This window comes from Oratosquilla oratoria, chromosome 24 (assembly GCF_046742065.1).
Source record: "Oratosquilla oratoria isolate Oo_2021 chromosome 24, ASM4674206v1, whole genome shotgun sequence".
In the NCBI taxonomy this organism is placed as follows: Eukaryota; Metazoa; Arthropoda; class Malacostraca; order Stomatopoda; family Squillidae; genus Oratosquilla; species Oratosquilla oratoria.
The window spans coordinates 8,725,120-8,752,935 of record NC_134800.1 but is presented as its reverse complement, the minus strand read 5'-3'; the positions used below and the strand labels follow the sequence as shown (position 1 = coordinate 8,752,935).

The 27,816-nt window shown below is 36.4% G+C and overlaps 1 protein-coding gene across 5 annotated transcripts in view; it reads left to right on the top strand.

Moving 5' to 3' along the window:
* Positions 1-17,218, top strand: part of LOC143038426 (polyunsaturated fatty acid 5-lipoxygenase-like) — a 94,500-nt gene extending 77,282 nt beyond the window's left edge. For all 5 annotated transcript variants that reach the window (XM_076207596.1, XM_076207599.1, XM_076207598.1 and 2 more), the window contains 10 exons: positions 3,255-3,380; positions 4,104-4,201; positions 4,765-4,897; positions 5,607-5,702; positions 6,123-6,337; positions 8,099-8,358; positions 8,762-8,878; positions 9,317-9,471; positions 14,314-14,477; positions 14,602-17,218. In XM_076207596.1, the coding sequence (XP_076063711.1) occupies positions 3,255-3,380; positions 4,104-4,201; positions 4,765-4,897; positions 5,607-5,702; positions 6,123-6,337; positions 8,099-8,358; positions 8,762-8,878; positions 9,317-9,471; positions 14,314-14,477; positions 14,602-14,716 (1,479 nt within the window). In that variant the 3' untranslated portion in view covers positions 14,717-17,218. The remainder of the gene's footprint in view (positions 1-3,254; positions 3,381-4,103; positions 4,202-4,764; positions 4,898-5,606; positions 5,703-6,122; positions 6,338-8,098; positions 8,359-8,761; positions 8,879-9,316; positions 9,472-14,313; positions 14,478-14,601) is intronic.
* Positions 17,219-27,816: the final 10,598 nt, after the last annotated feature.

Below are 27,816 nucleotides of genomic sequence, written 5' to 3'. Positions count from 1 at the left end.
TGTGATACACTGAAGAAAACTGTGAAACGCCAAGGAAGACAGGAACTATAATATTTTATATATTATATATATATATATTATATATCATATATATTATATATTCATATATATAGACAGGAACTATAATATTTTATATAATATTTGTCAGAATATAACTAATTGAGTGGAGCGGTGCGAGCGAAGGCGACGTCATTTTCGAACGACGGACCAACTTCAACTGACAGCTATAGGACCTGCTAACCCCACTTTGAACAGCCAGGGGCCGTATACACAAAACTTTTTTGTTAGCCTTAACAATCTCTGCTAGCTAACAGAAAACCACTAAAAGTTATACACCAATGCTTAACTAACAACTGTTAGCTAGCAAACAGTTGTTTGTCAAGTACCGCTAAACAGCGCTGAAGTTAGCAGCTTATGAACATGTAAATGGACGTATTATCAAAAATTGCACACATAAAACAGTGTTATTAATGCAGTTGTTCAGAATTTATTAATAAAGTATCATGATAGCACATAGATATCGTATGTATGGGTTTTTAGAAGTACTTATTAACCAACGACAGATATTTTTGGACGAAGGCGCATTGTACAGGCGGCCGTGCCACAGACAAATCTTCCGACAGAAGACTCAACAATAATTTCAGAGGACATAGACATGGCAGAAGAAACACAGAAAAAGAAAAGGAAGCCAAACTGGTCACAAGAGGAAACACTCCTCTTGATCAACGTGATTATGGAGAAAAAATAATAATAAATGGGCGATTCAAGCCAAGTTTAAATCACAAGGATAAGAGGGAGGCATGACAAAGCACGTTGATGCTATGGTATTGTTTTCTGTTTACATATAAATGTTCATCGACACTTGGAGCCCCAATTCTAATGTTTGTGCCATCTATGGTACCCACAACACCGGGAAACCTACAGTTTTCCATGAACTCTGCTTGTTTTACTTGCACTTCTTGGCGAGTCAATAGGAATTTTACAAACTGAGTTACATAGTGCATCAAGTGTTTGAGTAATGACACGGCTGATTGATGCTTGCGAGGTCCCAAATTCGTCACTGCTGCATTTTACCTGTGGCTAAATATCATAGGGTAATTGCCACCTTCGTCTCAGGACTCAGTGGTCGATTCCGTTCTGTTCGGGATTGAAGTTTGTCCCTCACTAAATCAGCCATTTTTATTATACCAGCACGGTTCATTCTGAAGCGTTTGATGAGTTCGTCGTCATTGTACTCGTTAAATATGTCCCGTCGCTGTCGATAAACTCGCAGTCATCTTTTTAGTTGTTGTTGCTCCGCCATCTTCTCTACTAACAGGAACTTGTTAAGAGCTTAATAGTCCTCCTCAGCACTTTTATCTTAACAGTACTTTTAAGGCCCTAACAAGTTTTCTGTATCACTGTTAGTGCTTAACAGCTAAATGTTAGCCTTAACAGGAATTTGTTACCCTTAACAGCTATTTGTTAGTGCTAACAAGTTTTGTGTATACGGCCCCAGGTGACGTTCACGGGCCCGCTGCGCCAACTCCCTCGAAATTCGGTCGGAAGTGGTTAGACCTTATATTCTTAGATCTTGAGCTTATGTTGGTCAGTGAAATTCACTCGTCAGGCTTCGACACTCATCCTCCACATCCTAACCCATCTCTCTTTATAATTTGTTCTTAAGGTCTCTCTCTCTCTCTCTCTCTCTCTCTCTCTCTCTCTCTCTCTCTCTTTTGTGGAATAGTTGCCACCACGTCTGTATATTTTGAATGAATAAATAAAAGGTGAATAAATATTTGATGAATACAAAATTTACATATAAATGAAAGACTCAATTTGATAAAACTTGAACATCATGACAAACTCGCCAGTTTTTATGACACAGAAATGTAGAGACCTAATTCCCTAATGCCATTAAACATTATCAAAACCTATTTTTTTTTTCCAAATCAGAATCACGTTTTATTTTAAATTTAATATACAATATCTTGGCTTGATATAATTCCTTATGAGGCTGCTAAAGACCCTAAATTTTGAAGATTCCTGTAATATTTTAAAATGTAGATCTGATTACTCTTGAGCATCCCTTCGTAGGCCTACATTTGTCGGTTGGTAGTGGCCTTGAGAAGCTATCAGATGCAGCAGCCGACATGATGGTCCGTAAATGACCCTTGATCGAGATCAGACGCTCCCTGGTTTTGTTCGTATATATTATATATATCATATATATATATATATATATATCTATATATATATATATATATATATATATATACACACATACATATATATGTATATATGTATATATATATATATATGTATACATGTATATATATATATATGTATATTATGTATATACGTATATATATATGTATATATATATATGTATATATATATGTATGTATGTATATATGTACAGAGCGTAGAGGGTCTTGCTTCCCCAACTCAGGTAATTCTTGACTTACGCGAATTTGGTTCAACGCGACTGATGAAAGTATACGCTCTATTTTAATTAAGTAGTGTGTCTGAATTAACAGTAGTCGAGTGTAAATTTTTTATACACCCAGAAGTACACCACTCGGTTCCCCACCCCGGTTTTAATTTACGCGATTTTTTTTATTTACACGATGTCTTTCGGTCCCTGTATATCGGACAAACCAAGAACTACCTGCACACTAAATATTCTACTCACAGGATTACAAAGGATTACAAAGGCGGAGCATGCCGACAGGAGACCTTTTGATCCATATCTAGGTCGGATGCGAAAAAAAAAATCATATTAATAATAAAATAATAAATAAAAACTATAATAATGTAAATAACAAATAAAATACATAAATAAATGCATAGGTATAGTTGAATAATAAACAAACAGGTAAATAGTAAATAATAAATTGACATATAACTAATAATAAATCAAAATCGGACAGATAAATGATAACAAAACCAAAACAAATAATATAAGATAAATTATAATCACTACAGCATCTTACTTAGGTATTTATCTAAATGATTCTTAAAGCTTTGAACTGAACTACATTGCACTACCTGTGCAGGAAGTTTATTCCATTCATTAACTACACGGTTGGCAAAGTTGTTTCTACCTACTTCCGAATTGAATCTATTTCCGGAGAGTTTAAGACCATTGTTTCTTGTCTGATTCTCATTCAATGTAAAAATTTTGTCACTTTTGATGTTGTCAATTCCCTTTAGAATTTTAAAGACCTGTATCCAGTCACCTCTGAGTCTTATTTATTTATTTTAACTTTCAGTGGGATTTCACCAAGAGGAAGAGCAAGTTGCTGACCACGACCATATTCACAGAATGGACTCAGACATCCTGGAACTCGCTGGATGACCTTAAGAGCGTGTACAGCAAGTCACTGGGCGAGCCTTATGTGAGTTTGTTGAACATTTGACCTTTTTTCTTTCGTTGACCTTTTTGGGGGTCTGTTGACCTCTTTTGATAAAAATTACATTTTCCAAGTTCATTAACTTTTTCCTATTTTTTTTCTTTTTCTTTTATTTTTTATTTTTAATTCTTTTACCTTTTTGAGTTCACTTTGGTAAATTTGAACCTTTTCAAGTCCAATGACCATTTGACCTTGTTAGAGGGTGTTGACCTTTTGACGTTTTTTTAAACAATTTACCTATTTTTAGTCAATTTTGACTTATCTTTTGTAGGATAATGACAGCAGTATTGTCCTATTTGTCATGGGACGGGCGGAGGGAAGGAAACATTTTCAAGGTTAATTAATTTCTGGCGACAGTGTTTCGGTTGACATGTTATGAAGTTCTATCAAATTTCTGGTAAATGGAGAGACGGTGGATGGTGGATATTTCAACACAATTAATATAGTAACCCTCCCTCATCATCACACACCAATCCGTTATAAACGCTAAAAAATGGCGACTTTAATTGCCAGCATTGTTGTGTAATGTAGAATCCAGAGAAATATACTAGAATCAGTTTTATAATATTTACTCTTTTCCAGATATAGTGATCAATATTTGTTAGATCACGTTTTTTATTTTTATGGTTTAAAAATTCTTCGCGTGAATTCGCAGGTTTTCGTGTTGTCAAGTGCTGATTTTTATTTTCTTGTGTTTTGTTTCTTCAGCCAATGCGACGTTGGAAGGAAGATCGATGGTTTGGCCTACAGCGAGTTCAAGGCGTCAATCCGGTCATCATACAACTGTGCACTAGTCTTCCGGAAAAGTGAGTCAACAGACAAGAATAAAACAATTACGTTTAGTTGTCACAAATTGAGGAGCATTTGAGTCGTCAAATAAGGAGAAACCTAACGTTTATTTGCCAGACGTTTGGTCGCCAGACAAGGAACTTATGATTTTAGTCAAGGGGAGACTTTAACGTTTTGTCACCGGAGGAAAGAACTTTTATAGGTTATGCTAGATTTTTTATTTTATTTCTATTTTTATGCTTAGCTTTTTTCTCGTACGGCCTAGCGATTTTATTCAGGCTAAATGTAGAAATATTCTGCCGACGTATATACAAATAATAATAATAATAATAATAATAATAATAATAATAATAATAATAATTATTATTATTATTATTATTTGTATATACGTCGGCAGAATATTTCTACATTTAGCCTGAATAAAATCGCTGTTATTATAATAATAACAGGAACATAATATGGTGATGATAATGATGATGATAACAATAACAATAATAATAGTAACGATGACAATGATAATACCAACAACAACATAATATAATTTTTTTTTATTCCATTTGTCCTTGGTCTTTGATTCCAGCCTGGACGTGACCGACGCTACACTAGAAGGCCTCTTAGATGACCTCACCTTGGAAGAGGCGTTGGAGAAGAAAAAAATGTTCATTTGTAACTTAGACATTCTTGATGGACTCGACTGTAAAGACGACAAGGAGGTATGTGAACACAGTAAGGGTCATCTTTGTGTGGATTCTCAATACTAGAACCGCCTTAACGTGCGAAATGAATATATGAATTGATTAAAAATATAATTAGATAAATATATAATATTTGTGATGATGATAAAAATTTGCCTATAGTCACAGAGTACATTTTTGGCACACCTGTATATATTTGTACATGTATATACGTACTGTATATACAGGGTCTTCCAAAAATACTTTTTGCAAGTGCATTTGTGTGTACTTTTGTGACATTGGATGATTGGGTTTCAATATTTCTATTCGTTATTATTATTATTACTCTTGATTATTGTGATATACTTCAATGGTTATAGCTACAAACAAAGCACGTTAACACAAAGCTAGTTGCGAAGTGGTTAGAGTACCCGGCCGTCACTACGGCGGTCCGGGTTCGAATCCCGACCAGGGTTGAAATAATTTCAGTATCGCTGCGAGTCGTTACTCCAACTCTCGTGGGCAAGGAGTTCGGGTGTGTGAGCGCTTGTAAGGTCACAGCATTCCCCATAGATTGGTCATATTTGAGTTCTGAGCTCTCTCCCAGAAGGGAAATAGCTGTCGATCACGAGTCCAACACGTGATCCAGGTGGTGAATCACACTAGGATAGCTGAAGGTCTTGATATTTCTATTTGTGATAGTTTAGAAAAACTAGAACGAATGTGTAATTGATATTCATGCCTACAGCTCGCAGCGCCAATTGCTTTGTTCTACTTGGATAAAGATGACAAACTGAACCCAGTGGCGATACAACTTAGGCAGCAAAAAGGAGAAGACAACCCCGTGAGTAATTGTTATTCTCATCTTATGTTCATTACATCTTACATCTTGTCTTATGTTCATTACATCTTACATTACATGTTCATTACATGTTCATTACATCTTGTGGTGGGGGGGGAAGGCGAATCTACCAATACTGTGTTCTCGTGTGTGTCTTAAAAGGAGAATTCATGGGTCAGAAGGCTTGTTACAGCTTTCACTGCACTGAATTAATCATGTAAAATCATGCTCCATGATGGCATAGTCTAAATTTTCTTTGGTATTTCTCCAGGAACTGCAATATTATAGAAATGATGGGTATTTGAACTGCATAGTTTGGAGGCTGAATTTATATTTGTGATATTCTTTTGGATGGGTGAGATCTTTTTCTTGCTGTGTTTGTCTTCTTTTTCCTGCAAATTGTTAGATGGTTTTATTTTGCAGGTATATACTCCAAACGACTCTCCCAATACTTGGCTGGTTGCTAAAATGTTCTACAACAATGCTGAGGCCCAGCACCACCAAGCACTTACTCATCTTGGCTTTACTCATCTGCTCATGGAAGGTGTTGTAGTCTGTACACACAGAAACCTATCACCCTCGCATCCTCTGTTCAAGCTACTTGCTCCACATTTCCTATTCCTTCTAGCTATCAATGAGTGAGTATACTCTTCATTCATCTTTGTTTATTTTCATTATATATCTGTTTACATACCAGGAGCTTTTTCCCACCTTATAAGGGAGATAGTCTAAGGCATGTACCCACTCCCTGCATCCTGCCCACTGCTCCAGGCCAGAAGTAATGCAGCTAGACACAGCACATCTACAACAAAGCCACTTTACTCAATCAGCAACCCCCTCCATCTTCTCTCGTAGAAAAAGAGAAGACTGGGAGAAATTGCCCCCTGGGCTATGTCAAAACATCACACATACACATGCACCCCTCCCTTCCTTGCATAACAGCATCACCCACACACAGCTACTCTCCACTCACCCCCATCTTCCACCCTCCCTCCCACTTAGCAGACACTCCCCTCCTTTTCAATATCCCCCCCACCTCATCCATCCACCCCACCCTCTGACCCCCACTACAAGTGCAGTATCACCAGCAAACAACAACTGGCCCACCACCCACTTTTCTCCGCCTTCCCCAACCATCTCCAGTCCCTTGCCCACCACCCTCGTCCCCACCTCCCACACCACCCCATCCATACACACACCAAACAGCCACAGCAACATGACACATCCCTGACACAGTCCCACCCCCACCTCAAACCCATTCACCCTCTCCACCTCCCATTCAACACAGGCTCCACCACTTGCAAAAACTCCCGACCTCCCTCAACAGCTTTCCCCCCAATCCCACATATCTGCAAAACCTCCCACAGTGCCTTCCTGTCCACCCTGTCATTAGCCTTTTCCAAATCCATAAAGGCCCAAAAAACGCCCTTACCTTTTCCTAAAGCTTTCTCACATATCTGCCTTACCACAAAAATCTGATCCACACAACCCCCACCTTTCCTAAACCCACATTGTTCCTCACCAATTCCTCCCCCTGTTCCTCTCCTAATCCTCTCAAGTAAAACCCTTGCATAAGCCTTCCCAACTACACTCAACAAACTGATCCCTCTGAAACCACCACACTCACATCTGTCCCCATTTTCCCTGCCAAGCGGAAACACACAGGCTCCAGCCTTCCAGCACCCCATCCTCCCCCAAGACACACACCAAACAACCTCACCAGCCAGTCTATCACCACTGCACCTCCCCTCCTCAGACACTCTGCACCACGCCCATCCAACCCAGGTGCCCCACCTGCTCCCATCACGTTCAGAGCCACCTGCACCTTATCCCTTCCCACCCATCCTCCACTCTCCCCCCCCACCACTCTCCCCCCTCTCAGCACCTCCCACCACCATCACTAATTCCTCCCCAGCCTCCTCCATATTCAACAGCTCCCCAAAACACTCCATCCACTGCCTCCCCCTTCCGCCAAGATCTGTCCCTGTGTGCTCCTACCTTTTGTTCTCCATTTGACCCATCTCCCCATTCCCCACACAACCTCCCTCCAAAACATCCCTTTATTTTCATTATAGTAGATAATTGAGCAATATTATGCATATGGGTTCCAAATTTGTGCATCTAAGATATGATGACAGTTGTTTTCATGTTGCTGTTCCTGTTTTTTTAATACTTTAGCAGTCCAATAATACTTGCTTGATTTTCAGTAACTTGACATTACCCTAGTATGAGAAAATATAAAACTTTGAATTTTTTATCTATTTATGATTTTTAAACATGTAGTATTTTTCATGATATTTTGTTACAGAATCAACAAGTACTTATCAATAATGTAATTTCTATTTGACTAGTGTAGTTGCCACAGTTGTGTAATCTTGAAATAATTAATGCCTAAACAGGAGAGGTCTCCGGAAATTGGTCTCCCCAGGAGGATGGGTGGATCGTAGCATGACACAAGGAGTTAAGGGAATTTTTAACCTCATTAAACGAGGTCTCGAACAATGGAGGTTCGATATACATGGAAAACCCGAAACCTTCCTTCGCCACAATGGAACTCTAGATCCGGAGGTTCTTCCCTACTATCCATACCGAGATGATGCTCTCTTGTTGCATAATGAAATTGAAAAATATGTAACTCAAGTTGTTCAACATCATTATGGTAAGTGTAATACACATCAACAAGCACTGCTCCTTTCCTGTATACTACAATTAGCTAAATAAACACACAGGGGATATCTTTTTTTTAACACCATAAAAAGGCTTTTTGGTACACATTTGTATGTATTCAGATGAATTTATAATTATTGTTTTCTCTCACATACAAGGATTTTCCACTGCTTTATATATTCCCTCTTCACTTCACCCATTATCTTCACATGCTTAGAGGTGAGGGTGGTGTTAGGATGAGGGTTGGGGAGAGGGGAGATCAGAAATACTGGTTGGCAATGGAAATGATCATTGGAATCCTTGATATCAGATAAAAATATTTCAGATAATATTAGTTTTTATGACTAAAATTCATGTATGTATGGAAGAAAGAACTTAATTATCTTTCATTTCAGATACACCAGAGAAACTGGCAGAAGACTGGGAGCTTCAGTGGTGGAGGGAGGAGCTTGTGAAACAGAGGCAACTGGGTGGTGTCGGCTTAGAGGGTGTTCCAGGAGATCCTGTAAAAGGTAACCAGGAATTTTCTCTTGAAAACAAAATTGTAATAATTATGAAGTGGTTCTCAAGTGAAGGTCCAAGAACCTGGGGAAAAAAGAATGGAGGTGGGCAAAGATCACAAGAGGTAATGGAAAACTAATGGAAGTTACTAGATACCTTATAGTTTTATTCAGTGTTAAAATGACCACCAAGAGGTTGAGTAATGTCATCACATAAGTCTGAAGTACAAAAGAAACAAGTCTGAGAATTCATTTTCTAGTGCATCCCAGACCTTTTGCCTTGACTCTTTGTAGGAGAAACTTGAAGATGGGGATTCTTAATTCCCTCATCTCTATCCCATTATTTACCTACTACAACATATATGTACTGTTTTTTCAAAAGGAACAAATAAACAATCAAACTTTTGCACTTGTGTCAATTTGTCTTAATTTCTGAATCTTCTATTTCAGGATTCTGTAAAGTGGAAGAAGTGATTGAAACAGTGACAGTAATCATATCAACATGTTCACTGGGCCATTCAGCAGCCAATTTCCAGCAGTATGAACAGTATGCATTTGTTCCTAACTACCCTGGTATTCTTATGGAAGATCCTCCAAAGACCAAGGTAATGAATAAGCAATATAGCACATTGTTATCAATAGAAAACAAGTATCGTACTATAAACTATAAAAAAATGTCTTGGTAAAATCCCATGTCATGTAGATGTCACACATGTCTAAGATCTGGTCAGATTTTGGTCAGTCAAGCTCAACATAAAATAACTCATATTTACTCTCATTGTAAGGATCACTTGAAAAAAGAATTATAGATTGACTGGTTGCAAGTTTACATTAAAGAAAAATCTTATTCTGGGTAGATTAAAAGCATAGTTTTCCTGGAATTGCTTAATGCTTAACACAATAACCTGATCAATAATAAATCAGAACTATGTAGTTGCATTGATACCATTTCTCATTGAAAAAAATAAAATACTTTTAGTTATAAGTACAGTTTTGTACAAAATAAAATGCAGTGAATCTTACCATAAGCATAATTTAAAAGAACAATCATAGTAGCTCCTCTTGGGGATCGGTGCCACCTGTGTAGAGCTGATGGCCAGGGGTGGTTGCTGCCGTTTGGCTCTGACTTACCCACGCCAGACACCTCAGAAATACAAATCTCTTCCTACGCAGACGACATAACAATCATATGCACACATCGTAACACAGACAAAGCTGCAGAAATAATCCAGCCATACCTTGACACACTCAACACATGGTTCATCACAAACAGACTCAAAATTATGCGAGTCCTGCATGGCCTCCTAATCTCAGTGAGACACATCACAACACCCTTCAAATCATACAAAACAAAGCCCTAAAAACAATTACAGGCTGCACAAATACAACACCTACAGACCATTTACACCATGAAACAAAAGTCCTCAAAGTCAAGGACCACCTCGACATGAGAGGCACACAAACACTTGCCGCAGCTTGAAGACAACACCTTACAGAGCTCTGACTTGCCTCAATTTTAATGTATATCTTGCTTTTATAAGTTTGTAAAACTGCCTTTCATGCACTTTAGAAAGTAAAGCGCTATTATAAAGGTTATTTGTATGTTTGATGCACAATTATCTGGCAGGTAGGAATGCTTACGTGTCATATAATGGCCAATCATCACACATCAGAAACATTAAGAACGAAGTACCACAGGGCTCAGTTCTATCCCCCACACTATTTAATCTATACATGCATGACTTACCCACGCCAGACACCTCAGAAATACAAATCTCTTCCTACGCAGACGACATAACAATCACATGCACACATCGTAACACAGACAAAGCTGCAGAAATAATCCAGCCATACCTTGACACACTCAACACATGGTTCATCACAAACAGACTCAAAATTATGCGAGTCCTGCATGGCCTCCTAATCTCAGTGAGACACACCACAACACCCTTCAAATCATACAAAACAAAGCCCTAAAAACAATTACAGGCTGCACAAATACAACACCTACAGACCATTTACACCGTGAAACAAAAGTCCTCAAAGTCAAGGACCACCTCGACATGAGAGGCACACAAACACTTGCCGCAGCTTGAAGACAACACCTTACAGAGCTCTGACTTGCCTCAATTTTAATGTATATCTTGCATTTATATGTTTGTAAAACTGCCTTTCATGCACTTTAGAAAGTAAAGTGCTATTATAAAGGTTATTTGTATGTTTGATACACAATTATCTGGAAGGTAGAAATGCCTATGTGCCATATAATGACCAGTCATTGCACAACAGAAACTTTAAGAACGAAGTACCACAGGGCTCATTTCTATCCCCCACAATTTTTTATCTATACATGCACGGAATATACCCACCCCCCACACTTCAGAAACACAAATCTCTTCTTATGCAGACGACATAACAATTACATGCACACACCACAACGAAGGCAAAGCTGTAGAAATACTACAGTCATACCTCGACACACTCAACACTTGGTTCATCACAAACAGACTCAAAATTATGCGAGTCCTGCATGGCCTCCTAATCTCAGTGAGACACACCACAACACCCTTCAAATCATACAAAACAAAGCCCTAAAAACAATTACAGGCTGCACAAATACAACACCTACAGACCATTTACACCGTGAAACAAAAGTCCTCAAAGTCAAGGACCACCTCGACATGAGAGGCACACAAACACTTGCCGCAGCTTGAAGACAACACCTTACAGAGCTCTGACTTGCCTCAATTTTAATGTATATCTTGCATTTATATGTTTGTAAAACTGCCTTTCATGCACTTTAGAAAGTAAAGTGCTATTATAAAGGTTATTTGTATGTTTGATACACAATTATCTGGCAGGTAGGAATGCTTACGTGTCATATAATGGCCAATCATCGCACATCAGAAACATTAAGAACGAAGTACCACAGGGCTCAGTTCTATCCCCCACACTATTTAATCTATACATGCATGACTTACCCACGCCAGACACCTCAGAAATACAAATCTCTTCCTATGCAGACGACATAACAATCACATGCACACATCGTAACACAGACAAAGCTGCAGAAATAATCCAGCCATACCTTGACACACTCAACACATGGTTCATCACAAACAGACTCAAAATTATGCGAGTCCTGCATGGCCTCCTAATCTCAGTGAGACACACCACAACACCCTTCAAATCATACAAAACAAAGCCCTAAAAACAATTACAGGCTGCACAAATACAACACCTACAGACCATTTACACCGTGAAACAAAAGTCCTCAAAGTCAAGGACCACCTCGACATGAGAGGCACACAAACACTTGCCGCAGCTTGAAGACAACACCTTACAGAGCTCTGACTTGCCTCAATTTTAATGTATATCTTGCATTTATATGTTTGTAAAACTGCCTTTCATGCACTTTAGAAAGTAAAGTGCTATTATAAAGGTTATTTGTATGTTTGATACACAATTATCTGGCAGGTAGGAATGCTTACGTGTCATATAATGGCCAATCATCGCACATCAGAAACATTAAGAACGAAGTACCACAGGGCTCAGTTCTATCCCCCACACTATTTAATCTATACATGCATGACTTACCCACGCCAGACACCTCAGAAATACAAATCTCTTCCTATGCAGACGACATAACAATCACATGCACACATCGTAACACAGACAAAGCTGCAGAAATAATCCAGCCATACCTTGACACACTCAACACATGGTTCATCACAAACAGACTCAAAATAGCTCCAACCAAATCTACAGCAACACTTCTCACCAACTGGACAAAAGAACACAAATACATACCTCATCTCTACATCAACAACACTCTAATACCACACACAAACACACCGAAAATTCTTGGTGTAACATATGATACATCCATGTCTTTCAAACAACACATCACAAACATAAAAAACAAATGCACACCCAGACTTAACGCACTTAAGTCAATCACTGGAACAACATTTGGACAAAACAAAGAAACTAATATAACATTATTCTTTCTATGCTTTTGATCATTGTTGAATTATGCGAGTCCTGCATGGGCTCCTAATCTCAGTGAGACACACCACACCCTTCAAATCATACAAAACAAAGCCCTAAAAACAATTACAGGCCGCACAAATACAACACCTACAGACCATTTACACCATGAAACAAAAGTCCTCAAAGTCAAGGACCACCTCGACATGAGAGGTACACAAACACTTGCCCCAGCCACCACAAACACATTACACCCGCTACACTACATAGCAGGACACACTCACCGCTCCATTAACACACTGAAAGACAACACACTGCTGCATGCCAGACCCCCTGATATCCACCCTTCTGAATCCTCTCTCCCACGAAAGGACAGAGTCCACTTGGCCAGACTGCGGTGCGGTCACCACCCAGCACTTCTAAGCTACCAGAAGAGGCTGGATGACCGCGTTGTGAACAGCTTCCCAGGATGTAACACTTCACCCCATACCATACAACACATAATGGAAGACTGCATTATACACAATCATGCATGCAAACAACACAACATATGCTCTATAAAGGATTTGTGGGAAAACCCAGTTTCGGCTATGGCATTCCTTGGGGAGACGGGACTGCTCGGACAGACAGTCTAGGGAACAACAACAACAACAACAACAACAATCATAGTATGACCAATTATAAGTTCACCTTAAAGAAAACTATTATCATTGTGGGCAGGTGAGGTATGATTATATTTTTCCTTGAATCCCTTTAATGCTGCAAACATCATATCAGAACCATGCCAATAGGGGGGAGTTTGTGACGTTAAACCATATCATCATTGTGCAAATAATCTTTCATAATAGTTACATTAGTAGTTTTCTTCAGGAAAAGAAAAAAAAAAAAAGCTACCATATGTAGAAACATGTTCCATACTCAACACCAAAAGATGTTTTTTGTAAAGTTCTGACATAATGTGGGTTTAGCCACTTGAAGAGCTGAAAGACCATTTAAAGTCAAGGTTGTATGCACTAATATTTATTGTATCAGAGATCAGAGCTGTAGTAAAATAGTATAAATGACAATGTACAATGGGGACGCTTACTTTTTATTTATTTTAGTAATGTGCATTGCGAGGTACTCAGTATACTTCATGGCGAGTGTATAAAATCACAGTTTTCAATTTAGGTCTCTAAACGTGAACAGTCTCCCTGTCTGTGAGTCTTTGATTGCCTCTATGGTGTTATGTCAGAAGTTTCTTCTTCTAGCAGGGATAGGTTGGGGTGCATGATCCCCTGAAATGACATTAACTAATATTACCTCAAGGTTGGACTGTGCTTTATGGGTTATGAAGCAAGGTCTTGTGCTATTGGAGATGATTGCTGCAGTGAGTTGGATTTTGTCTACAACAGTATATAATTAAAAAATTATGATACCTTGACACAAATAATATTTTTCTTTCACTTATTTTCCAGAGAGAGTATGATGAGAAGGACATCATGAAGTTGTTACCTAACAAGAGAACCACACTGGACATCATGGTCATTACCAATCTTTTGTCTTCAAAGGGTACCAAAAGTTTGGGAGATTTTGAGATGCAGTATCTCTATGATCCTGTGGGAGTGCGTGCTGCAGAAGAGTAAGTAAACTTAAGCCCTTCAGGATCTCTTTGCTCAAGTAATATAATTCAGAAGTGGTATATCTTAAAAATAGATAAATAAATAAATTAATAAATGAATATGTATCTCATTTTCTCTCCACAGATTTCGAAAGAATTTGAAGAAAGCAAGCTGTATTGTGAATATAAGGAATCTTGACAGAGAGCTTGAATTTGACTGGCTAAATCCTGCAATTGTCCCGAACTCAATCAGTGTTTAGAAATATAAATACTTTTACCTGATCTCATTAAGACATACACATTAATGTCATAGTAAAAAGTTGGAAAATAAATTCCTCAACACTTTACCAGAAGGTATTGGTAATGAAAGAGTATGAATTCAGATATAACTAAAAAAAAAATATATATATATATTATATATATATTAACCCCCCAGCAAGTCTTGGCAACAGGAACATACAAGAAACTTTGATTGGTTCATGCTTTCTTACAACAGTTTTGTACATTTTCATTACCAAATACTAAGATGGCTCTCCTGCAAGTGTTAAGGAACTTGTTCAACTGAACTTCATAAAATTCAGTTATTTAGATACTATAATATTTTTTTTTTGTATGTGTGATGCACATAATTGTATATATTGGCTTGTGTATTTTTTTTACACAATTTATGTGCCTTGAAATTGTGTATAGCAGTGTTTATTAATGCATTGATTGCCACCAGATTAGAGCTGTTATATTATGCCACTATAATATTTTTTATTAATATTTTTCAAAATAGTCAGAAATATACCATCATAATCATTTTGTTCACTGCACACAACTTTGTACCATAACAGCAGCTTGAAGACAACACCTTACAGAGAGCTCTGACTTGCCTCAATTTTAATGTATATCTTGCTTTTATAATTTGTAAAACTGCCTTTCATGCACATTAGAAAGTAAAGCGCTATTATAAAGGTTATTTGGCATGTAACATGGCTTGTTATAAGTGATTATTTATATTTGAAGATAAAGAAACTAAGCTTTCCATTCAGATGTATCAATTTGTGGAGTAGTCTTGAGGAGGAAACATTTACTGGTAAACAAAAGACTAAGCAAACTTGGATGCTGGCATTTATTGCTTGATGAATGATTGCTTGAATCTTGAAGTGAGGGTACACAGTTGTAAGTCCCTCTGTTCCAACTTACGATTGTGTTAATATCTGAAAAGCTAGAAAAATGTTTGATGGAAATGTAGAGACATGACACCACAAGCACTGCTCTTTTCTTGATATTAAAATATAATTAGGTCCATACATGCATATGTCATTGGCACTCGGTGAAAATGCAAAGGAAATATTCAATTAATCCCATGTCTCAGATCTCTCTTGTAAAATACCCATGGCCCCCAGATAACCAGCAACAGCCACTCAATTGGCCTGTTAATTACTCAAGGTAGAAATATCGTGTTGTCCAGATATGAGGTGGGACAGTGTAGGATGAAGTGTTCAGTATCTTCTGTATGATGATTGCATCTGGGGCAGTGTGTTTCTGTGTCAGGGCCTTTTCTGTGTTGACATTGCTTTAGTGCTGAATGGTGACCTGGATGTAGTCATACTAGTGTGGTTCTTGCTTCTCTTTGGAGAGATTTTTCTGTAGGGCTAATGCTTTAAGTGCTTTGACGGAGTAGGGAGTTTTGTGGTCAGTCTTGAAATGCTTATTTTGTGATCTGAGTGTGAATCTTTTTTCATATGGATGCGTTGTGTTGTGCAGGTGGTAGATTATTGTAGATGTTTAAGTAGTGTGTTGCTGGTGCAGGTCTTTGTTGTGTTCTGCTGGTTGTGCTTGTATGATGTATAATGAGATGAGTATATGTTATTGTTATCACTGGGTTGAGTAAAATAGAATTAGGATCATGGGTACATATGATGAGATATATCGCAGGCAGATGAAACTAATTTTCCAGATAGATTGTTTTGAGTAGCATTCAGTACAAATAAGCCAAAGAGATGCCTAGATATGGAGCAACAATATGGCCTTTTCCCTTTGCAAGGGAGATTGTGGGTGATGTTAAGAATGACCAAAACAGCAGGGAGAAAAATATTTTGTTTTATTTTCACAATTTAGGAAATGTGACAAGAGCAGGCAGAATTTTGTGATCTTAAAGAGAATCGGTCTTCAAGAATACACTTCAAGTAATGTATTAAGTTTATTGGTAATTATAAAATTTGTTTATAATCCTCAAGGCTGCTTCCTTGTTTCCTGGTACATGACTTTTTGTTTCAGTCATATGTATGGTTTGAATACTGTAATTGTATAATACCTGCTTTCATTAACATGGTATGTTTGAATGACTGTCCACAAAGACAGTCATGTTACTGTATTTGATAGTATTTTTCTACAAAAAGAAAAAAGAAATTGAAGTTTTAGTTTTAAACAATATCTAATTCAGTTGGAGTTGCAGTGCCTCAAGATCATAGGTGTACAGATCAACAGCATTTCCTTTTAGTATTAATGGCAATTGCACAATGGCATCATGCAGTCAATATAATACCTGCATACAGTAACTGTATTTATTTATCTGTACCAAGTATTTCTACAGTCTTGGGGGCTCTTTCTATCATTTGTCTCATTGAGAAAGTAAATTTTCTACTTCCAGTCTATGCCTGCCAGATGACTATCTTGTTGATGGTAATACCACTACTGTGATAAATTGTTTGTGACACTTGTTCACTGTTGTTCATACTCTGTTACCACTTAATTCTAATGCTTATGTGCTATCACCCATAGGCTGGAGTGATAAAACTAGATTATTTTTCCACAGCACTCATATATTTTTCATGACAGAATACCGAGGAAATCCTTCATGTTTTATCTATGCTTGACCTAAGTAACTTGACTAAGCCAATAGATTATGAACTGTAATGTCCATCAATTATTTTTTTTTTATAAATGCTCTTAAACCAAATTTTGACAAACTGGAATACAGTATCATGACTGAAAGAGTGTGGTTAACACAAAGAGTGAGAGCATCAAGGCTGTTAATAGTATGTACATATTCCATAAGCCCTTTCCCTTTTGTAAGGGAGTGGGGGAGTTCAAACAAACATCCACCTCATGCACGAAACCCATTTAATGGCCCTCTCATCTCAGCACCTTTTGGATAAAGGGTCATCCCTGACTCCTGCCACACCCTTTGGGTCAGGGAGAGTGCAGTGAGGTATTGATGGTATATATATATATATATATATGTATATATATATATATATATATATATATATATTATATATATATATATATATATATATATATATATATATATATATATATATATATATATATATATATATATATATATATATATATAAATACACACATACCAAAAGGCCTTTCCTCCTTGTGAGGGAGTGGTCACATTAATGGTACTATGAATTAAATATTTTTCTTCATTATAGCACTTTTTACATGAAGGTGATGAATTAGAATTTTGTAGTCATGAGTATGTTGTTAATGTTTTTCATATTAAATACAGAATTCTTCATTATTAGACAAATGAAATAACTATGTTATAAGATTGTTAAATTTGTAGATATGTAATGTAAGATATATGAAACTTATGAGAACATAGTTTTTACAAAGATCTTTCAGGGTTGCAGGTTACCAAATACAGATGTGAGAATAATAAACTCTAATGCCTAGAAGACTACCTAAGCTTAATAAAATCATCTAGTATTAGCTAGAACAAAATCATTATACACAACAATGGGTCGTAACTTAATTGAGATGACTTTTAACCATCTAACACCCAGATTAGAATTGACAACTGAAATGTTCAAAAATGATTCTGGGGGCTTATGGATTACTGATGTCCTATAGAAATGTTTACCCAAAGAAATAATATTTTCTCGTCACATTTTCAGATAAAAACAGAACAGTATTTGAATTTGTCGTAAAGCAAGAAAAGATAAAAGATGTGAATGGATTCTCATGTAAGAAATGGATTCAGCTAATGTACCCTGATATTTCTCATTCTATAGATTTATGTTGTGTAGGTTAAGATCTTTTAACTAGTTTTTATCATTCCTTGTCCTTCTCGAGTCATATGAGTAGCTAATAGTGAATCTTGACCTCAATTGTACATGTAATCGATGAAAGTCGAAACCAAAACAAGGTTTTCACAGATATAGAAATACAGGATATAGAAGTACAGGATCTGTACTTCTGTCCTATGACCGATTTTCCATAATAATAATATATCTTTCACATAGTTGGTCAAAAATTGTACAGAATTTTAGCTTTTTTTATACAACAAAAGGATATTCTAGGAACACAAATATTGAATTTTATATTCAATATTGCATATTATGTACTGACAGATCAGCTTTACTTTAAATGAAGTAATCTGTTTGGGACACGGAGTTGACCATGGCTTTTTGTAAGAATTGGATTTTAGGAAATAAAATGTACAACTAAAAAAAAAAAAGGATTTTTGTTTCACTGATATTCTCTGTTGTAGATACAGAAAGAATTAACAGTAATTCTGATTCTGAGGCAAAAGGCCTGATTTTTTCTAGACATATGCATTAACCCATTAAACTCCGATGACAAAATTCTTGTCATTTGGTCAAATAAAACAAAAAATCATAAAACACCAAAATGTTTGATCAACCACCAGAAAAATATGACGTCAGTCCTCGCTTCACTCGCGAGCGAAGCGAGGACTGACGTCATATTTTTCTGGTGTTTGATCAAACATTTTGGTGTTTTATGATTTTTTGTTTTATTTGACCAAATGACAAGAATTTTGTCATCGGAGTTTAATGGGTTAACAACTATGAATAAAACTACTTTAGATTAAAGAGTTCTGACATGGGCGATATTTACTAGAAATAATTATTTTGATTTTGCCTCTGTTACTAACAACCATGAACTGATTTCAGTCAACCAAGAATTATCTAAATGATTTTCTACGATATATGGTATGTTGTTATCATGGCCAATGGTTTATTGACACATCTATCATTGTGGAAAACATGCCTCCATCATATATTCCCTTATATTTCATGTGTTGGTCTAGTTAATAAATGGTGGGACAATGTTGGGAGTAGTTTTTCTCCGACTCATCAGGAGAAAAAAAATATAAGCTGTATATATATCCAAAGTATATACAGCCTAAAATATAACGCAAACACACACATAAGAAAGAATACAAAGAGAAACGACAAAGATGGCCCTAACACTTTCAAACCTGACATATGAGGAAAGACTGGCCGAACTGGAATTGCTGACCCTGGAACAAAGAACAGAATGAGGGGACCTACTAACCATCAACAGAATTATGAAAGGAAAAGAATGCATTGATAGAGAGGACTTATTAAAGTGGGACAGGTAAAACAAGAGGACATGCAATGAAACTCAAAAAGGATAACTACAGAAGAGACCTGAAAAAGAACAGCTTCCTACATAGAGTGATAGATATATAGAATAAATTGGATGAAAAATTAGTGTGTGCAAACACAGTACAAGAATTTAAGAGCAAACTTGATCTTGCGAGATACAAAATTGGATCACTACGAGCACATATAGCTCCCCTTCACAACTAAGTAAATATATATATATATATATATATACATATATATATATATATATATATATATATATATATATGTGTGTGTATATATAGAAGCCGCGGATTTCGCCCTCCCCGGCTTTGCCGGAGGCTTGGCTGCGGAAACAGCGGCCTACGGCCGCAGCTTTCCGCGCTCTAACCCCTTGTTTTCCCCTTCGGCCTCGGCCTCGGGGCGGAACCCCAACACGGGATCCCCAGAAGAACGCGAAGAAGAACACGAAGTAGAATGCGAAGAAGAACGCAAAGAAGAACGCGAAGAAGAATGCGAAGAAGAACGCGAGGAAAAATAATAATAATAATAAGAAGAAGAACGCGAAGAAGAAGAAGAAGAACGCAAAGAAGAAGAAGAACGCGAAGAAGAAGAAGAAGAACGCGAAGAAGAAGAAGAAGAAGAAGAAGAGGAACGCGAAGAAGAAGAAGAAGAAGAACGCGAAGAAGAAGAAGAAGAAGAATACCACCTAACCCTGACTTACCCAAGCGCTTTTTCAAGAATATTTTTAGGACAAAATGTCACCGTAATACCACCTGTCCCCGACTTCCACAGCGTTTTTTAGAAGAATATTTTTATTTAGACTTAGATATATATACTCCAATCATAATAGACCAAAGTCACCGTGCCCAATGATAATATACAAGAAACTGGGAGTTAATGGGCCACAACTTACCTCCCAGAATAATAGTAATAATAATAATAATAATAATAATAACAATAATAATAATTTATAATGATAATGGTAATAATGATAATAATAATAATAATAATAATAATAATAATAATAATAATAATAATAATAAACACAATTCCTCAACTACTATCACACATGTATGATGGGGATGTGATTAAAATTTTTGGCACTTAAATATAGAGCATGTGATTCAGCACGGTTTTGGATCACGTGATGGACTCGTGATCGACTGCTATTACACTCCCCGATGAGGGCTTAGAGCTCATATGTGGCCTGATCTATGGGTAATACTGTGACCTTACACGCACGCACGCACACACTTTCGTCGGATGGACGGCGAAGAATGGAGTTCCGAAGATGAAAGCTAAATCTACGCGGATCTCAACGTCAAGGAAGTACCTTATTATATTTATAGGGAAGGGAAAAGTTCGTGGTGTAGTGGGAAGGTGATAAAAAAGAAGAAGGGGAGGTGATTACTGAGGGAAATGGAAGGAAATGAGGAAGGGGAGGACTTGGTCCAGGAGGCCAGGCGTCTTGTAAACAAACGAAGGACTGAGGATTTTGAAGAAGGGATTAACAAAAATGTAAAGATTAGGAATATAGATAAGAGCAGCACAATGGAAGGTGAAGATAATAATTTCCAGGGATTTAATGAGGGGGGGGGGATACCAACCTCCCCCGATTAGCAAGACTAGAGGAAAAACTTGAAAAAATGACCGAACAGTGGGAGAATAGGTTCGGTAACATAGCAAAGATTGCGCAGAGAGTTGAAAAATTGGAAGAACTAGAGAAGGTGAACAAAAACTTAACTAATGAAATAGAAGAATTAAAAAGACAGTTAAAAGAAGTAAAAGAGGAGAATGAGGAATTAAAGAGGAATAATAAAGACAATAAAGAGGCCATAGCAAAAGAAGCACAGGGTTGGAAAAAAATCCAAGAGAACAGTAGAATTGCATTTACTGACATAATTAAACAGCAAATGAAAGAACAAACTGAAGACTCAGTTATTAAAGTGATGAGACAGAAGGAGAATATAGTAAGAGACTTAGCAGATAAAAAGAAATGTATAATTATATTAGGAATGGAAGAGAAATATAACCTAAATAGAACCACAAGAATCAATGAGGAAAAAGAAAAAGTAAGCAGTTTACTAGAATTAGTTCAGGAAGATGAACCTGAAATCATGAAACAAATTGAAGAGATGTTTAGACTCGGAAAGTATAGTACAGATAAGACCAGACAAATTAAGATTAAATTCAGGTCACAAACGACGGCAGAGAATATCTTAGCAAAAACAGGGAAACTAGCAGCAAGTGAACAATATAAAAAGGTATGGATAAAAAGAGAAATGAATAAAGAGGAAAGAGAGGAGAAAAAAAAGACACGAAGCTAAGGAAAAAAACAAAACAAGAAGAGAACAGAGTCAGAAAAAGAGAAATTCTATTGGAGAGTAGTGAATATGAAAGTAAGGAAATACGACATAGTAGAGAAAAACAAAAGGGAAACAGAGAATACAATGGAAGTGGCAGAAAACTAAAAGTGTCTTACACAAATATAGATGGATTAATAACAGGATTGAATGAGCTGAATGATTATCTGAAGGAAAAAGAACTGGACATAATGGGAATTGTAGAAACGAAATTAAAAGGTCCACTACCACCCAACAGTGTAGGACATGATGCATATAATTATTGGATTAGAAACAGAGAGACAAAACAAGGGGGTGGAGTTATGTTCCTGACTAAGAAGGATATAAACGTGAGGTGTGTCACATATGGAAAGAATACAGTAGAGATGATTATGATCGAAGTGGAAGACAGAGATAAGAAGAGCAGAAAGTTTGTGATAAATTATGTGCCTCCAAAAACAGCCTCGTGGGAAGAGAGTGAACATAAAAGTATGTTAGAAGACACAAGGATAACATTAAATAAGATAATGGAAGATGGAGGAAGAATAGTTATGATGGGCGACTTTAATTGCAAAGAAGTCTGCTGGGAAGAGATGACCGTAAAGGGTGGAGACGGCTCATGGGGAAATGTTCTACTCGAGATGATTATTGACCATACAATGACACGGTGGATACAGGAGAACACTAGGTATAGAAATGAAGAAGAACCATCGAGACTAGACCTAATAATCACATCTGAACCTAGAATAGTGGAAAAGATTGAATATAAAACACCAATAAGTAAAAGTGACCACATATTGATTGAACTGGAACTAAATGAGGAAAAATACATGAAAAGAAATGAACAATATAGAAAAGGAAGAATGATGTATGAAAAAACAAACTTTGATAAAATAAGAGAATTCTTTCAAAAAGAAAACTGGGAAGGAATATACAAAGAAGAAACAACAGTAGAAGAGGAATGGAATATTTTGACAAAAAATGATAAAAAAGGAGTGGAAAAGTATGTCCCAAGACAAAAACAAGAAAAAGAATATGTAAAGTGCTGGTACAACAAAAGTTGTAGGGAGTTAAAAGACAAAAGAGATAAAGCTTGGACCAAATGGAAGAAATACAAAAGACCTGAAAATGGAAAATATATACTTGTTATAGAAATGAATATGTACAAGTGTGCAGAGAGGAAAAGAGAAAATATGAAAAAGATGTCATAGAAAAATGTAAAGATCAACCAAAACTATTTTACAGATTTGTAAACAACAAACTGAAAAACAAACAAGATTTGGAAAAATTAAGACAATGAGGAGTTGAATACACAGAGGAAATAGAAATAGCGGAAATTATGAACAAGCATTTTAAATCAGTGCTTACAAGGAAGAACATACAACCTTAAGAGATCGAATGGAAAGAGAAAGTCCCCCCTATGAAAGAAATAGAAGTAACAAAGAATGAAATAATGAAATACTTGAGTAATCTTGATGTCAGAAAATCGCATGGACCAGATGAAATAGCAAACTGGATTTTGAAAGAATGCAGGAATGAATTGGCAGACAAAATACATAGCATAATAAACAGTTCCTTGAAAGAAGGAAAAGTTCCAGAAGATTGGAAAAAAGCAAATATAGTACCTATATATAAAGGGGGAAATAAAGAAGACCCTACCTAATATAGACCAGTCTCTAACAATTTGTGAAAGAATTGTCAAAAGTAGATGGGTAAAATATTTAGAAAAAAAAAGTGCTAAATCCAAGGCAATTTGGATTCAGACAAGGACGATCATGCGTCACCAATTTAATATGTTTCTATTCAAGGCTAATAGATATAATACAAGAAAGAGATGGATGGGCTGATTGTGCATTTCTAGACCTAAAAAAAGCTTTTGACAAAGTACCACATAAGAAGTTGCTCAAGAAATTAGAAACCGAAGGAGGAATACAGGGCAAACTGCTTAAATGGATGGAAGACTTTTTGCAAGAAAGAAAAATGAGAGTAGTGATAAGAGACAAACACTCAAATTGGGATGAAGTAATAAGTGGTGTTCCACAAGGAACAGTTTTGGCCCCAATAATGTTTGCTATATATATTAATGATATGGATGAAGAAATTGAAAGTTATATGAGCTTCTTTGCAGATGATGCAAAACTATTAAAAAAAGTGAACACGGAAGAAGATTGTGAATCACTACAGAGTGATCTAAATAGAGTCTGGGAATGGAGTAGGAAGTGAGAGATGGAGTTCAATACTAAAAAGTGTAGTATAATGGAATTTGGAAAAAGTAAAAACAGAATAATAGGATCATATGAATTGGGAGAAGAAAGTATAAAAAAAAATGAAAATGAGGAGGACCTGGGAGTCATTGTTATGAACAATATGTCACATGAGAAACAAATAAATAAGATTTTTGGAGAAACTTATAACTTAATAAGAACAATCAAAGTGGCATTTACATACCTGGATGAAGAAATGGTGAAGAAAATACTAATCACTCTGATAAGACCAAGATTGGAATATACAGCAACGATGTGGTCACCAAGTACAAAAAATGTATAAAAAAAACTTGAAAGAATACAAAGAGCAATTACAAAATTGGCACCAACACTCTCAAAACTATCATATGAAGAGAGACTAGCAAAACTTGAGCTACAGACACTAGAGCAAAGAAGAGAGAGAGGAGATTTGATAGCTATTTACAGAATCATGAAAGGCATAGAAATTATTGATAGAGATGTTCTAATAAAATGGGATGATAGAAATACAAGAGGACACGGAAAGAAAATCAAGAAAGACAGCTATAGAAGAGATGTGAAAAAGAACAGCTTTCCTCACAGAGTAATAGACAGTTGGAACAAGTTAGATGAGAAAGTAGTGTGTGCAAAAACAATACATGAATTTAAAAATAGTTTCAACAAAATGAGATATGAAGACGGGACACCACGAGCATAGCTCCCCTTCCCGTAAAATTCAACTAGGTAAATACACACAACTCGTGGCGCAGTGGTTAGAGTTCTCGCCTGCCACAACGGCGGTCCGGGTTAGACTCCCACCCAAGGCTGAAATAATTTCAGTATCGCTGCGCTGCGGGGTATTACTCCAACTCTCGTGGGCGGGGAGTTGGGTGTGTGTGTGCGTGTAAATTCACAATATTACCCCTAGATCGGTCATACGAGCTCTGAGCTCTCATCCGGGAGGGAAATAGCTGTCGATCACGAGTTGAGCACGTGATCCAAAGACCAAGGTGAATACACACACACACACTGTCCGTCAGAATTAGATGCCGAAGCGCTTTGACGTATGCTGAAATTTTCAACCCTGGGCAGGACTCAAACTCGGATCGCTAAATTAGCAGTCGAAAACGGTACCACTAATTCAACGATCTGAGTTCGAGTCCCGTCCAGTGTTGAAATTTTCAGCATCGTTGTATGTATCTACTTAACTGGCATACTTTGCTTCAGATTCAAGTATCGTTCTAACTTGGGTTAGAAGCATTGTCATATCTAGATTTGAATTATTGTATTTATACAACTTAGGCTATATTAGCTTCTAAATTATTCCGAGTATTTAGGCATCTATATGGAAAATGTATTTCTCGTATATCCCTTTTGGCGACGCATGTCTGTCTGTGCGTAGCCTATGTATGTATAGTTATGTTTGCATACATGATAATACGTGTGCATTTGTTTAAGTAATTGAAAAAGACTATATATTCCTCAGTTTATGGAAGAGTAGGAAAACAAATTTCAGTTGATCGTAGTGGAAGGAATTAATATAAAACTGAACTTGCTTTGGTGGACTCCCCACGCATAGTTTGTTTTTTGTTGCAGACTGACTTTCATGTGATGCGTGGGAAGGATTACGTTGCATTACGTCATCGACGCCATGACGTCATGTCGACCAACAGACACAGAAGGAAGTTTGACATGGAGAAAAATGTTACGTTACAGTACGAAATGCTGTTTGGAAGATCAAATAGATATTTAAAAAAAATAAACAATGCTTATGAAATATCTAATTTGAATTACAGGAATTCCACATTTCAATTGTATTTTAGTGAACTATTGTATTTTGACTAAAATGGTCAAATCAGCTTAATCACGAGAAGCTATCAACCTATATATTCTCGTATACCCCACACTTATGTATTGCTGTTGAGTTGTTTCCACTACCACTGCAGTATTCAGAAATATGACAACTGTATATCCCGTTCCTAGTTAGAACAAAACCCAGTGCATCATCGTCAATGTTCCATATATACATACATACATACATACATACATGTATATATATATATATATATATATATATATATATATATATATATATATATATATATATATTATTTCTTATTTTTTTCCGTGAGTGTGCGCAAAAAGTATGTGCGGTTGAACCCATGGCGGCAAAGTAATTTCGTTTGCAATGGAAGCGCTAGAGTTAGAAGAGAGAGAGAGAGAGAAAGAGAGAGAGAAAAAAAAAGAATATTAGTTTGACGGTTGGCAAGTTACTATATTTCTAGAGAATTTATAAGTTGATGTTTGAGTGGAACTTCTTTATTGAATAGATTTTAATATAATTTGAAAACCTTGTGTGCTCACATTTTTTTCTTTATTTGCACTAGTTGTAAAACATGTAAAACACAGCTTAGAGGGAACGTAGATCATCGTATATAGATATGTGTACGTATGTACAATATGTACAATCATGAGGGACCATAAGTGTATCCTCATTCGCTTTTTTCTTGATCTCGACCTTCATTTATGCAAATACATGAACAGCTGGTGCGCACTACTAAATTTGGATACAGCTGGGGATCCGACTAGGGTATCAACGCCTGGTCTCTTTAGTCACTTTAGGTGTCTTCGTATGGGTTACTGTCAAGTATACGCAAGTGGTCGGCAGCTGTGTTGTTGAATGTTTTGAAGTTATTCCGTCCATTGTTGACATATTTGAAATGGGTTTCTACTGAGGCCGTCTCAGGGATGCTGCAGCCTCTGTATCTCACCATGTTTGCTTTAATCCTGCTTGTTAAGGTTGTGAATGAAGTCTAAAATCAGTGTAATAATCTCGATCATACTGATGAAGCACTAGCATATATATATATATATATATATATATATATATATATATATATATATATATATATATATATATATATATATATATATATATATATATATATATGTATGTATACATATGCGACACTGGGCTACCGCACCTCTGAATTCCGCCGTTATGGAGAGGGGTCGGAAAGACATGAAAGTGTTTTTTTTTTTTTCCACGGGGAATCGAACTCGGACCTTCCTCGTCCCGAGGCAGGAGAATTAGTTAAAAAAAAAAAAAAAAAAAATGCAAATGAATGAATAAAATATTTTACAAAGGATTAAAAAGGCGGGTTTTGAGGACAGGAGACCTTTTGGTCCATAACTAGGTCGGATGCGAAAAATATATATAATAATGATAAATAAATAAATGATATATGAACAGATCTAATAAATAAATCAATATATAGATATGTGAATAAAATAGAATAACAATGAACAAATAAACAAAGAAACAAACAAATTAGAAAAACACAAACGCACATACAAAAAAAAAAAAAAAAAAAATCAAACGACAGAAATACTGTAGTATTTTGCTTAGGTGGAGTTCAGTCAAATATCTTTTATT